This window comes from Thermobia domestica, chromosome 4 (genome assembly GCF_964235325.1).
Source record: "Thermobia domestica chromosome 4, izTheDome1.hap1.1, whole genome shotgun sequence".
Taxonomy (NCBI): Eukaryota; Metazoa; Arthropoda; class Insecta; order Zygentoma; family Lepismatidae; genus Thermobia; species Thermobia domestica.
This window is the reverse complement of record NC_137457.1, coordinates 257,543,354-257,558,986: the sequence shown is the minus strand read 5'-3', so window position 1 is coordinate 257,558,986 and position 15,633 is coordinate 257,543,354. Positions and strand designations below refer to the sequence as shown.

Genomic DNA, 15,633 nt, shown 5'->3' with positions numbered 1-15,633 from the left:
CCTATACACAACGGTATCCCATTGTGGTCTATGTATAGCTTAGCTCACGAATCTGCCGCGGTTGACGGCAAGAAAGAATTAGAATCGCGGCAGAGATTCGTGAGCCAAACTCTACACAAACGGTCTCAGTCCATGTCAGCAGGAGTGTTCCCAAACCATGAAAGTCGTCCCCACCTACCTGTACAGTACGCATCATGCACGAGGGATCTGTAACTTCGTGCTGTTGGCGCCATACTCGTACGCGCCCGTACGACTGGTGTAACACAAACTATGATTTATCGGGCCAACACACCCTTTTCTAATCGTCCACGTTCGAATTACCGTGTTCCTGTGCCCAAACGCGACGTAGAGGCGGTGACAAGTCGTGAGGAGTGGGTAACAAGTAGATTGACTGTGGAACTTCATGTGTGCCAGTATACGCCACATAGTTGCATGGGATATGAGTGTTGTGCATTCACCATTGAATAATTCACAGACACTGATGGCTCGTTTGGCTGTCATGGGCAGTTTGACGCAGCGCTTACTTCGCAGTGATCTTCAATACGCCTCTGCTGTTCCGTTTCTTGGAAGTCGGACCTCATTTTCTTGCCACTCCTTGTATACACTGGAACGGGCGCATCCGATAAGTATTGCTGTCTGGGTTATTGACGCAACTGTTGCTTGGACCCACGCAATCATGACCTTTTGGAATGCGGATAGATTTATCACACTTCCCACTGCAACAGTGTGCTGTCTGCCAACATGTAGCTTCAAGTGTGTTCTTTCTCTGCAATGCTCCCAGTCGAGGTGGTCATCATGTCAGGTCGGCTCCGGCCACGTCTTCTTGTGCAGGGGGGTAGTCACAATTCAGTGAGCACTGAGTGTATACATCTATGGTTATCAAAATAATAGAAACACATGTAAGAAATGCAACTTAGCAAATAAATATGGCGATGGATCACCTTTCGCTCTCAGAACAGCTCTAATGCGATCTAGAATGGAGTCCCAATGGTCATGAATGATAGCAACTGGATTATATCATTCAGCGTGCAGTGTATGCAAGTGGAAAACTATGCTAGATTTGTTTCTCCAAAACGAACAACATATATTCAAATGAGTACATTACCATTCTGGAATGTAGCGTCATTCTAAGATAAAAAATATCATTTGATGCACATGGTTCCCTAAAATGTCGAAATAAGCGCGGGAAGTGGCTCAACAGGTTAAGTGTCAGGATAGAACACTTAACATCAAGATCTGCAGCTCAAAGTGTTACAGAGTTGCACGATTGGGCAAAGACACCACAAATTATACGCTTCTTTGGGCATCCGCCACACACAAACACGATCCGTGGCTTTAAATAAGGTGCACAATTCAACATCCGACCATATCAAGTTTCCAGTCATCAGCAGTTCATGTTGCATGTCCGTGACACCATTCGTGTCGTGCTAAAGCGTTATGGTCCCTCATTAGCAGTTTCGCCCATGCAACTCGATGTCCATTTTGTAACCGATCCACGACTTTCTGGCCCGAGTGTACAATGTACTTAAAAGTATTTACTTTTTCCTAACATTTCTCATTTCTTGTGAGAAACGCAGAAGCTAAATCATTCTGAAATCACTGATTTTCTTTCTGTAACGAACAATGCACTTTTATTCAAGAGACCAGCCAGATGTTCCTCCACACGTTTGTCCTGTTGATAAGACAAAAGTCAAGGAACACAAGTGTTTTATGAATCAAAGCGTAACTGGGCAGAAAGCCAAACGAACGATATCACATTCCGAATTACCAATTCATTATTATTTTTCGAAATCTTTCTTGTGTATCGTTAACCTAAAACATTTATTAACCCCTTACATTTTTCACTGTAGTCAGATGGAAATATTTATAGGGGACTATGAACCATGACAAATCTTTGTTGGATTTCTCTCAAGGAGGTAAACGCGCGTAGTGGCTTTCAGGGTTACTCTAACTAAGGATATCCGCCTAAGAGCAATTCCATACATTCATATATGGATTTTCAAGTCTCTGTATTAAATAGTCCGCTTGCCACACTACCTTTTGATCACATGACCTTGTACTTACGGCCGATCATGGCGTGTACACGCCCCTGCCTTTAGGGTTATGGAAATACTGCACCAGTTATGACTCACTCTTGTATTACTTTTATTACCTAGATATGGCTCTGATTTTATTAAGAACAAATGTAACAATGAAGAACCACGTTTTATACTGAAATATGGTTTGCGAAAATTACATCATTTTTACCGGACTGATAAAGACGTTTCATTTGAATTTCTCTGGAAGCAAGTGGAAATTGAGACTATTTTCGAGCGACGACAAAAAAGAAAGTATGTTGATTATGAAGAAAACTGAATTGGAGAATTCAATGGATTTACACGTTTCATGGCCCCTAGATGCCGAAAAACGGACTTTTGGATGTCTGTCCATCGCTTCGTCTCGATGTAAATATGTTCACTCATCTTATAATATGGTATAGGTACTTTTACTAGGAAAAAATCAGGAGAGCCAATTTACTCTTAAGGCTCTTAAGGTTGCTCTTTCTAGACGATTTTTTCAAACAATTTAGGCGATTTTCTTCATATTTCATAAATAAATACTTTATTAATAACTTGACAACCATAAAGAACTCATTTGTCCTGAATTATTATACAAGGGTTAGTTACTCTAGGGGATGACTTTCTTCTTGAGTGATTTCCTCGAACACGAACTTCCATAAATAAATATTTTACTAATAATCGTATTAATATTAATTTAATTACTTATGAAATATCCACAAGGGTTAGTTTACTTTTGGGATGAGTTTTCTTCGGACCAAGTTTTCCGAAAACGCCTTATAATTTCTTCGTATTTCACAAACAGATGTTTCAGTAATAACTGCAGTATAACCTGATTTAAGAAATTGGCGCGAGAAGGTTTAGTGCGATGACCCATAGTACCCGTTATTGAGAACATTTACGCTGTTGCTGAAAAGATAATATTGTGCCGGTGCTGTGCCATCAGCCAGGGGCGTCGAGTTTTTTCGTCTTGATGCGTTTTCAATTATGCTCTTTTACACTTTTATTTTACTAGTTAAATATTGGACTCCATTGAATTTGTGGCGATAAACCAACAGAATGGTACTTCCAAAACATGGAGTTGGTTGTTTATTAATGGAGCGACGTGTCTTTTACGACAATCTTGCATCTTCTTAAAGTTTGTGGCAAATACCCCTTGTCGATGTGTCCTCTATGGTTTTGCTTAATCGAAAAACGAGGAGTCCGACGTTTAGTGAACTAGGAAATGTCAAGCTAGGCGGAAAGTAACGCGGAAAAGCAAAAAGGAAACTAGTCGCGTTTATTGACAATTTTAAAAGTAACAATTAACAAATTCATGCTTATACAAACTGTTTGGCAATATACAACATTAATAAAAGTTTTGTTCTGTTGGATTTTAAATGTTTATAGTTCTGTCGTAGATAAATGTAATTTAATAAAGTAATTGAATTTAGCGAATTAAGTTAAGAGTTTATAAAATTATCACATGGTCACTTCACATTTAATACACAGCTACTTTACAATATATTGTTAAATGCTTTTGACTGTCTTAATTAAGTCAGAATGGAGATGCTGATTTTAGCAGAGGTTTTTGAACTCGCAGAAATTACATTTGAATAAACGAAAATATCGCGGTATTTTACCTTCTTTTTCGAAGTAACTGAAAAAAACTGAGAACATAACATTCTAAACCTTTGAACATAGTTTTCAAACTGAGTGAAATAAAATGAAGTTTCTAATTCATGTCCCACGATTACGCCCTGTAGACCAAAGGAGACGGATAACTAATGGAAGTGAGTAACTATGGAAGAATTGGTGGAAGAAATGAAAGAACTCCGAGAAAAGCCAGGACATGATACTGCCCATCACAAAATTTCATAATCAAGAACCAGGTCAGGGATTTTTAGCATGAGAGCTAAGCGTTCTATTACTGAGAGCAGGTTCCCAAACTGAGTGCTAAAATATCTAACAGTGTTCCCAAATAAGAGTTAAATGACACTTCCTAAAGATGATATACAAAATCTTACCATTTTCTTGCGGATGAATATTATGCTCGGGTTCCGGAAGTATTTTGAGTTCACTCAGTGCTTTAGCTGCTGCGTCATGTCGTGCCGCCTGAGCTGTTGGTCCTTCTCCAAAATACTCCCTCGCTCCGACACGGAGTGATACGAAAAACATCGGAGCATAGCCTGGTTGTTTTCCATAATGGTAACGCTGAAGAATACAATAAAAGAAACTAGTTTCATTTCTCATATATAAACAACGTAAATTACTCTCAGATTGCTATAAACAAATGAAACGAACCTTTTACTTTTATGTTCCGTGATTTTGTTCTGTAAGCTAAAAGAGACAATGATTAATAAAAGGAAGCATTTATACTTTAAAGTCTCACGTTAGGCTAGAGGTCACTGACAATAAAAACAAGTGAATGTCAAGAAAAAGTACGAGGAAACGAAAAAATCCCCCCAAAAAACCCGCTGGAGGCGATACTGTCTACCATAAACTCGTATAACCTTGCATCAAACACACGACTCTTCGTACCAGAATTGATGGTTTTACTACTAAATCACTTTACCTTCTTTTGATCGATAGATGATAGATACTGATAACTTTCTATTTCTGTATATTTATGGAAATTACGATACGTAAAAGCATTTATCAAATTGTAGGTAAAAGGAAGTTAAAAATAGGCCCCTACGTGAAAGAATGACCAAAGTGTATTTTTGAAGTAAAAACTGATCATTTTCTAGTCTTCAAGAGACCTGCATACAAACTGTTGTCAATATCATTTTATATTTTTTGAATAAACACTGTTTTATCTGCAATACCTTTTGTCTTAATAGCCTTTAAATGTAGAATGTTTTATTAGGTTACCTGTAGAGTAGTATATCACAATGACGGCGAAACCGATTAGAAATACCGTCTATTATTATAATACTCTTCGAAGTTTTATGTGAAATATGTTTTTGTTAAAATCAAAAGATCTAATAGGCTAAGTGGCTTTCTTTTAACGGTGACACTTAATTGTGGCCTCAAGAAGGAACCACCAAAATTTACTGCAGCAAAGGCTTCTGAGGAGATTTGTTATGGCATTAATTCCCAATGTTTGAATATTTTGGTGTGTCTGAATGAAATCCTTTCATAAAAGAACACTAGTCGGAATAATGTCTTCAAGCCATCGGACTCAAACAAAATTCCGAGACTTTTTTTTTTTTTTTTTTTTTTTTTTTTTTTTTTTTTGTCACTAAATTCAATGACAACTTCCGGGAATGTCTTGCCTTGGGATAAATGAAACAGTGAATCGATATCTGTCATACTGAAACAGTGATCGATATCTGTTGGTGAGAGAGAGTTGTATCATCTTTGGTCCAAGTTTTAGTTACTGCAGTAAGTGTTATAGAGTTATTAGAGAGTCTAGGATCAATGTATTTCGGAAAGTCAATCTGGGCCAGCTGCCATGTCCGTTCTTACTTAAACGCTTAAACGCCATCCGGATCGTCGCAAATCAGCTCAGAGAATTCGAAAACCACGGATTCGATTCTTAAGTTGGTCACTGGACATTTCACTTTTCTACCCTTCTAACTCCCATATCGATGGGGACACTGAACTTAGGCTTAAATAGTATCGGTATTATTATTTATCTCAATGACATCGAAAACTATGGAATTGATACTAATATCGGTCATTTTCGACTACTTTTTACATGTCATCCCCTCCAAATCATAGTAATGCTGAAGTTGTCCTGACTCCACAATACGGCATCGGGTATGGCACTATTAATCTGACTCCAAAAATTATGGATTCGAAACCAATATCAGTTTATTATTATTTTAACTTCACCTTCTTTCCAACCCTTTGGGGTGCTGGGTGTCTTACCCTCAATATATTTGTTTTCAGGTTGTAAGTTATGAATGTAATTAATTTGGGAATTTGCTCCAGGCGTTCTGCAGAGACTTGCGATTTATCAACCACTCCCTTAACTTACATTTAATAGTCCTTCGGACCTGGCACTTTTCAGTCTCCATCGCTGTACTAAATTTCAGCTTGATCTGCTGAGTACTTGAGGGGCAGCGAAATGCAATTATTACATATGTCATTATCTGAAAAGATTCTCCTTGCAGTTAAACCAAAAGATAACCTTTATTAACCACACACCAACAACAAAAACCTGCCTGGTGCAGGACCAAAGGGGAGTCCCAACTTTCGTCCAGTTATAAATTTCGAATAGTTCCGAAGCACAGTTTTGAAACTCAAAACGACTTCTATTTTCATCTGATCAGTTTTCTCTACTATACCCTGGCCGGAGAACGATGATTTCTGACAGCTAAGCTCGCGAGGACGACTGAGGAGTGCGGTGTTGCCATGTGCTTCTCGTGCAGGGAGAGAATCGTCTGCTTCCTCGTTGAGGGTGGGGGGCGGGGTGAGTGAAAGTTTGGCAATGTGCGGTGGTTACCATGGAGACGCGACAGATTCTGAGCCTGAGATTGGTTGACCTGCTGTCTTCTGCTTGCTCGCCGTGGCCTTGTGCAAAGCTGTCAGAAATCATCGTTCACCGGCCAGGGTATAATATGAAAATTTCTAGATTTTCAAGGTTATTCTAGATTTCTTCACGGCATACTAAATGCATGACTTATTAACAGTTTCACAGTTTGCATGATTAGGTGGGCACTCTGTATAAAAAGGATGGAATTTCGTGTAAAAATATCTAGGCCTATCAACTTCTACACGTATGAAGAAAATTAAATAAAAAAGAGGTCCGTTAAAAAAATGGTGAAAGGATATTTTTGAAGTGAAAGCTGGTCACGTTGACACCGAACTCTCAACTGCAGTGTCCACCAGGAAGAGAATGACCTGGTGCAACCTGTAAATTCCATTGTGGTAGTTCGTACTTCTGAACACCAGTTTTGTAAGAAGGCTGCTATTAGTATTTTTAGACTAGATAAAATGCCCGCTCTTCCCATAAGAATATGTTTATTGAAATATGCATGGTGGACAAATTTGAATTTAAACGACTTCAAGAGCGTCACTATTTATCTCAGCTTCATGAAAACTATAGACTGGATACTAATATCGATCATTTTCGATTGTTTTTAGTCACCCTCACCCCCATACCGATTACGGCCGAGCTTGGAATTAAACAGTAACGGGAATGTCACTATTCATCTCAGCGACCCAGAAAACCATGGATTAGACCCTAATATTAATGGTTTTCGATTACTTTTATAAGTCTTCTCCTTTCCAATGGGGGATGAATTTTGACATAAACAACAACGAAAGTGTCACAGTTAATCTCTACAGCCTCGAAAACTATAGACTGAACACAATATCGGTCGTTTCCGTTCATTTTTACATATCACTCCTCTCTTGCCGAAAATGTGCTAAAAATTGAAGTTAGAGGAATGCAGAATACTTTCTTTCTTATTCTCTCTGAACCAGATTATTCTCTTCCGGTTCCGTACAAGACAGTTGGATGAATTTTAGTGTTAAAGTGATCTATATATATATATATATATATATATATATATATATATATATATATATATATATATATATATATATATATATGACATTCCTTTGCTTGTCCACTGTTTAATTTTCTCCCTACGTACAAATTAATAAATATTTCTACGCATCGTAAGTTTCTTACGGCTGAAACTGTTTGAATATATATATATATATCTAGTGTTCTAAAAAGGGTGCCCATGGACAACAGAGCAAGTCAAAATAAAGGAAAAAAATATATTTGCATACCTTTCGGTTCCTCGTCTGGAGACGCGAATTGCACTATGTGGCAACGTCGCAGACAGTGGCGGATCCAGGGGGGGCAATCGCCTCCCCCCAGAAAAGGAAACTTTTTTTTTTATTTTATAAATATAAATAAAACCCATTCCAGAGTTTGAAGCTCTAAGTAGCAGTATGACAACCCCCCCCCCCAGAAGTCGGTCCTGGATCCGCCCCTGGTCGCCGATAAAGAATCATAGCTTAGATCTACCAATCCATCAAATAATTATACATCCATTCTTGACAGATGACAGTTAAAGCCAATAGACTTCGACGCTAGCACCACTTCTTAGCGTAACAATCGATGTAACTGTTTGATGGATTTATAGAGCAATGCTAATGGTTACAAGTTAATATGCGATGTTACCACATAGTGAAATTTTGATCTACAATAGCGGTTGAAGGAGACCCCGGAGGACATTCTATCATGTGACATTTTCGCTTTATTTTGATCTGTAGAATAGGGCTCTGTTGTCCGTGGGCGCCATTTTTTAGAAAACCCGATATATATACGTTTACTAGATAATTCTTTAATTTTACTGAATTACACATCGATTGTCTATTTAAGAAAGTGCTTCTCGTTTACTTTCATTTGGGTTCTTGTTTCAGTACTTTTCCTGATTTCTGATATGTAATATGTTTTCTATGCTCATTTCAATGTTCCTTTGCTCCAAACACGAAATAAGTTTAAAAGAAAAGAAGTCCTATAAAATGTTGTTCAGAACATGTTTATGACGTATTTCTAAGTTGTATAACACTTTTTAAATTCTAAGGCACTATGTATGATGGAGATTCAAATGAAAGCCTTGAATGTGCAAAAATTGTACAACTGATCTGTAGGTCAACGGAAGTTATCGAATGACCGACTCATGTAGCGAAGATGTTAAACCAGTTGAAATACATTGCAAGATTAAAGTGAAGTACGGCGGTTTTTGTCTGTCCTTGCAGCAAATCTACGAGCGGTGCAAAAAGTTTAGAAGTGACATAACTTCTGTAGAGGACGTCACGCAACAGGGCCAGGTACTTAGAATGGTAACGAATGAACACATACCTACCATTTCGAATATTCGTATTCGTTCAACACAAACTATTGTCAATGACAAACACTCCGGGACAATAGAATATCTAAGAGATGAATACCACGTCAATTAACTGCTGAACTGATAAAAAATGAGATTTTTCTCGCCCCCCAAAGAATGAGATATTTTTTCTGTATTTCTTAACTTGCCCTGTAAGATTTTCATTTGAATCATCCTCGTATTCTGAATTAATTTTGTCCTTTTCACTGTAACAGCGCGAATTACTATCTGGAATGACCCTCAGTGAATAACTCCCGTGAAATAAGAGGAAGAAAATACTAAAAAAAAAAAAGCAGTTCTACAGTTAATGAGTATAAAGCAGTATTTTATCACACACAGCTACACATTCGGAAGATCACAACTAATATAAAGCCATGCCTTACTACCTTCTTACCTGCGCATCATATTGTGGGTACAGAGAACCCTGTCGACGACGGGGATGATCATAGGTCTGATAGGTAGGGTAGCCTCGAACCTTGAGAGCAAACGGCATTTATCTTAGTTAAGCATTAAAACACTAAGACATTAAATAAATATATATATACATAAAATAAACAACAAAATGCACAAAAACAATAAAAAGCAAAACTTTGTATTATAAATTTTGCATACATAGATTAGATTAATTAAGAATTTGAAAATGAAACAAATAATAACAAAACATGAAAGGGTCAACTGAAAAGCAAGGGGGAAAAAGTGAACTACGAAGTACATACTAATTTAGCATTTCTAGTTATTTGGATATCACAGCTTTCTTTTTATATATATATATATATATATATATATATATATATATATATAGTTTTTTTTTTCTTTTTGAAAGCATGAAAATATTTTAGGAAAAACGCATTCTGCATGTAGTGCTGCTTTTGAATTGAGCTGGGATGAATGTGAGAGCAAGTGTAAGATTAGATGTGTGATTCTCATGTACGCACTGACAAAGTTGAATATAAGTCGATTCTGGGAAATTTGCCCTATCTTGTGCCAACATCTAATCATACTTCTCGGGAATTCACCCACAAAATAAACTCTGCTGAACCATATTTGATTAAAAGTGGAGACATTTTGAAACGCCAATGCTTACTAAACAATCTAAGGACCATAAGGTAGCACCAGACTAAAAATGGTGTTGATCAATTCATTAGCTTGCTTTTTGCGATGCGTGGAGAGAAGTGAGATTGGAATTAACTGTAATGAGCCTCCGCTCGCTCCAGCTCAGTGTGTTCTAATCAAAGTTCTGAAAGGAGTCCACGTATTGCACGATGCAAGATATGAAACAACCTGAACAGGTTACCGATGCGTGTAAATCATATGTTTAATATATCTGATGATGTTGGCATTATATGGAGGTTCAAGATTGTGCTGCAGACACTTAATAGTGGTCGTGAGATGCATGTGGAGTAATTTCGCAAATACGCTCTCGACACGGAACAGGAGTTCTTTACGAAATACTTCTGGTACCCAATGCCACCAACTATGCATAAGATGTTAATTCATAGTGCTTAAATCATACAGCACGCTTTGCTTCCAATAGATCAAACTCAGTGAAGAAGCCCAAGAGGCACGGAATAATTTAAACAATACAGAAACACTTCGGTCATAAAATTTCACGAACGAAGATAAACGAAGATGTGATGCACTTACTATTAATCACATCAGACCCTCTTATTACGAGCCTTCGAAAAGCATCACAGAGGAAAACGTCTCATTTTCACAAGGGTGCATTAGCCTTATTAACAGCTGCACATGTTCAGTCCCAGTATGATTCACTGGCAAGCAGCGGTGAGTCATATGGTTCTGCTGTCGAAATAATAAACATTTCAGTCCACAGATTTTCATTTACATTTCATTTCAAAGACATGTTCATATAGTGCATCTTGGTGCGTACTATCTAAAACTTTTTTTTTTTTTTTTTTTTTTTTTTTGTCGTTCGCTTGTAAATTTATTTCCAAATCTTTCTTCTACATTTTGAATATATTATTTTAGCCACTACACACACCGAACTAATTGGTTTTCTTACAATTTTCTGCTTCTTATTGCGTATTCCTATTTCTTGCCAAATTCACTGCTTTGGCCCCACTGTGTGGCGGTAAAGGATATGCACTGGTTAGAAAATAAAATGAAGATAAAACAGTAAACAACCATTCATAATTCTGTATATTTGCTTATATATTTAATGAATGGCGAAAATATATAAATAATAAAGAACTTCGTCACCCTAGCATACATATTTAGTAATTTATGTTATTTAATGACAGGGTATCTACATGCAATGTTAGCAATGCAATTACAATTAAACTTGTGTTCTAGTTATTTGAAATGAATTGACTGGTCCCATAGATGTGTCCTTGAAGTTATACGAAATTTGGTTTATTTCCCACGATATGCCCTGTCAGGTAAAAGGGACAGATGGTTAAGAAATAAATGATAATTAAAAAACAGCAAAAATAACGAAGCAAGAAGAATCAAAAGTAAACTCGGAAGAAACCAAAACCTCACATGGTCTGGGATTATGCAGGGACCTTTCGAACGAGAGAGGTGTATTTTATTACTAACAAGTAACACTTCCGAAGTATAACACTCCGATGTTGATAAAATTTGGCAGGTAGATACTACACATAAAATACACGAATACGTATTTTTTTTATTTTCTGCGGAAAAACTGTTTTATGGGGCACAAGTCCCCACCCAAAATTCTGAAAGTTGACGCCCGAAAGGCAAAAACAAGTGAACCGAAGTCAACGAAACTGTACACACATATTGTAACCACAAAATGAGGGAATACGTGTTTCATATTTTCCTTGAAAAAACGGTTAAGTGGGGCACAGACCCCTCCAAAACTTTGATCACGAAATATCAAAAGTGCTAGTAACAGTATGTCAGATGTGTGTAAAGGACATGAAGAATTGCAATGAATCTTTGTGTAGGGACAATACGCAAAAGTAAACGAAGATGTTTTTTTTTTTATTTTCTGCAGAAAAACGGTTTCAGGGGGCAAAAACCCCACCCAAAATTTTAAAAGTTGACGCCCGAAAGGCAAAAACAAGTGGACCGAAGTGAACTAGATTGTGCACACATATTGTAGAGGTAAGATGAGGGAATACGTGTTTCGTATTTTCCTGAGAAAAAGAAAACCGTATGGGTGGGACACAGACCTCTCCAAAACTTTGATCGTGAAATATCAAAACTACTAATATCAGTATGTCAGAATTGCTTAAAGGACATGAAGAATTGGAACGACACATTATGTAGTGACAATGCGCAAAAAATAAACGAATACAGTTTTCTTATTTTCTGCGGAAAAACGGTTTTAAGAGGCAAAAGACCCTACCCAAAATTTTGAAATTCGTGTCCTAAAACTCGTATTTGTTTATTTTTTGCGTGTTGTCCATACACAAAGTTTCGTTGCAATTCTTCATGTTCTTTACACACCTCTGACATACTGTTACTAGCACTTTTGATATTTCGTGATCAAAGGTTTGGAGGAGTCCGTGCCCCACCCAAGCGTTTTTTCCAGGCAAATACGAAACCCGTATTCCCTATTTTATTTATTTATTTATTAATTATTATTATTATTATTATTATTATTATTATTATTTTGTCTACAATATCTGTGCACAATTTTGTTGACATAGGTCCACTTGTTTTTGCCTTTCGGGCGTCAACTTTCAAAATTTTGGGTGGGGGCTTTTGCCCCAAATCAGTTTTTCCGCAGAAAATTTAAAAACACGTATTCGTTTATTTTATGTGTAGTAGCTACCTACCAAATTTTATCAAAATCGGAGTGTTAAACTTTGGAAGTGTTTGAGAGTTATTGCGAGTTATGTGCCCGTTAAGAATGTGGTTATATATAGAAGCGAAAAAGAATATTTTATATATATATATATATATATATATATATATATATATATATATATATATATATATATATAGTCGGAGTATGAAGAAAGAAGCGCACACAATGCTGCTTCTATAATGTAAGCCACATTATACTGAATATACTGACTGAATTCACATCCCTGCTCTCTACAGAAAGTGCCAGCCACCATCTGAAATAGTAATATGACGGAGAGTATAGCTAATAAAAGTGTATTACACAGCATTAATTTGCTGTAGTATGATTATCGCGTTATATACGAAAGGTATAATAAGTTTTACGCTCGAGATAATTCCTTAGATAACGTGAATGAATCAAATCACCTGCCACCCATTAAGATGTTTCAGATGTTTTTCATGGCTAAACTCAAAATCTCAATTAGAAATCAATAGAATTTGCAAAACATGGTAAAAATGCTGTCTAATTTAATGCATTGTGCACATGCAATGTAAAAAGCAATTCAGCAAAACCTTTTAGCTCTACGGTTTAAGCGATAACTACAGAAACAAACTATATATACAGGGTGTCTCAAAAGTCCAATGACAGGGTAACTGTTATTATCTGAGTTACAACAAAATGTAAGAGGGGAAAATATGATGTTTTCAATGTACAGTGAAGGATTTTTTTTTTTTTTTAAATCAGACAAGCCATTTGGACTGTAAACTCTTTATGTGCCAATGTTAAATGAAAATGAAACGTTGCCATTTACCTGGACCCACAACATAAATGAATGAAGTTACTGTTTGAAATTGGGGTTGGCCATCGACACGTTAGCGTAAACGACAGTAATTTCATTCACTTATGTTGTGGACCCAGGTAAATGGCAACGTTGCATTTTCATTTAACATTGGGTGCATAAATGGTGTACAGTCCAAACGGTTCGTCCGATTAAAAAAAAAAAAAAAAAAAAATCCTTCACTTTAGATTGAAAACATCTATTTGTAGACGGTTTCCCCTCTTACATTTTGTTGTAACTCAGATAACACAGTTACCCTATGCCAGGGAACTTTTGAGACACACTGTATTTGTTTTAAAGTGAGCCAATAAATAAAAGTTTATTTCAGAATCAAACTACAAGTTTCACTATTTTCTACAATTTACTATAAACTCTAGAGAATGAACGATTCACAATACGACTACTACGGAACTACTTCAAACAAACGATATATGCCTTCCATGCTAATACCAAGTCGAGAAGTTCGGTCTTACCTGATTGTACATTCCTCGAAAATTGAAATTTGGTGTTATATATGGGCTAGGATGAGGGGGATCCATAAACGTATACACAGCAGGCTCTCCTCGTTTCATTGCAAGCGCATTCAGTTCTACGGTGGGTGTGATATTACCTATGTAAAAGTAATATAGTGAATTGTATCTTTAATGTAACTAGAAAAACAGACTTTCACGTTTAATATTAACACTCTTGAACAAGTAGGAAATTAAAATTACCAACCAATGTTTGACGTATTTCGCTGCTTCAAGATGAATATCTTACAACGAGTATCATCTTACCAGGGATGACTAGAAACTTGAACCTTGAATTTGGGGATAACCTATATATGTCCTGAAAGAGTTTGTGGAGTAAATTCCGAAACAAGTTGTTTCCATTCCTTGTTCGGAAGTGACCCCTCCCCTTCAGGGTTGGAAATATATAGAACAACTTGACCTGTATGCCCTATATATCAAAGTGTTCCGCACGACTAGTAGATTAAGAATATAATATGCACTACCCAATTATATCCTGTAGTTGAATAAAAAAATTCACTATAAATATCCCATATTAGTGAACCTATGAAGTTGAGAAAAGCATATCCACATAATATCTAGGCAACAGTAAGTAATTTGGTTATTACAACTAATGTGACGCATTGCTACATGTGATACATTCACGTTTCTGTATTTTTCACGATTTCCCATATATAAGTTATCAGATCAGTACGTTCATTATATATTCATCAACTGCTCATCTAGGAGTTGTTTGATAGGTCACACTGTACAAAAACGTTCACTAGATGTTGAGTTACTAATTAGGGAAAACTAGTCGTGGTGGTAATTTCAGCTCATTTACTCAATCGGAATAACTCTTTCTTTGTTGCTATATAAATCCGATTGGTCACCCTTCAGCCACGACAAAGCCCGGGTAATGAGAGGGAAGGAGGCTCTGACTGGATGTTGATTGCCGGACCTTGGCTTTAGTTTTAATCTGTGTGTGAGAGTCATGTAACTCATATGTCACAGTGCTGGCAAGATAGTACTGCCAGGACTTGGCCTTTGTTTTTAAGGTGTTAGGGCCACGTAACTCACACTGTCTCATGATCACTTTACGGGCGTGATAGTGAGGTTTACTAGTATACGATATTTATAATGAAATATTTTCTTGGGTTTATTACCTTGATATAGGATATAATTGGGTAGTGCATATTATATTCTTAATCTACTAGTCGTGCGGAGTATTTTGATATATACCATATATAGGTCAAGTTGTTCTGTATATATATTTCCAACCCTGAAGGTGTGGAGTCACTTCCGGGCACGGAATTGAGACCTGTTTTGGAACTTCTCGACAAACCCTTTCAAGAAATAAACAGGTTATCCCCAGATTCAAGGTTCAACTTTGGAGTCATTTCCTGTTAGTGATCCAAGCTGATTTCGATCAAATTTAGCTAAAAATTTGGGAAGTCGAAGTAGACCGAAGTGAATGAAATTGCGCACAGATATAATAGACATAAAATACGGGAATGTGTGTTTTATGTTTTCCTTGATAAACTTATGACCAGGGCATTTCAAAATTGGTAATGAACGTAGTTCAGAAGTCCCTGAAGTATATGCACGATTCTTAATGAAGATGGATACGGAGACA

The 15,633-nt window shown here is 36.8% G+C and overlaps 1 protein-coding gene across 9 annotated transcripts in view; it reads right to left on the bottom strand.

The window, feature by feature from the left end:
• The window catches only part of stau (double-stranded RNA-binding protein Staufen), a 185,604-nt gene that overhangs the window by 54,735 nt on the left and 115,236 nt on the right, over positions 1-15,633 (bottom strand). For 7 of the 9 annotated variants that reach the window (XM_081755796.1, XM_081755798.1, XM_081755800.1 and 4 more), the window contains 3 exons: positions 13,983-14,119; positions 9,291-9,371; positions 4,064-4,250 (listed from right to left, as the gene is read on the bottom strand). In XM_081755796.1, the coding sequence (XP_081611922.1) occupies positions 4,064-4,250; positions 9,291-9,371; positions 13,983-14,119 (405 nt within the window). The remainder of the gene's footprint in view (positions 1-4,063; positions 4,251-9,290; positions 9,372-13,982; positions 14,120-15,633) is intronic. The other 2 variants (XM_081755801.1, XM_081755802.1) reach the window with 1 other exon arrangement.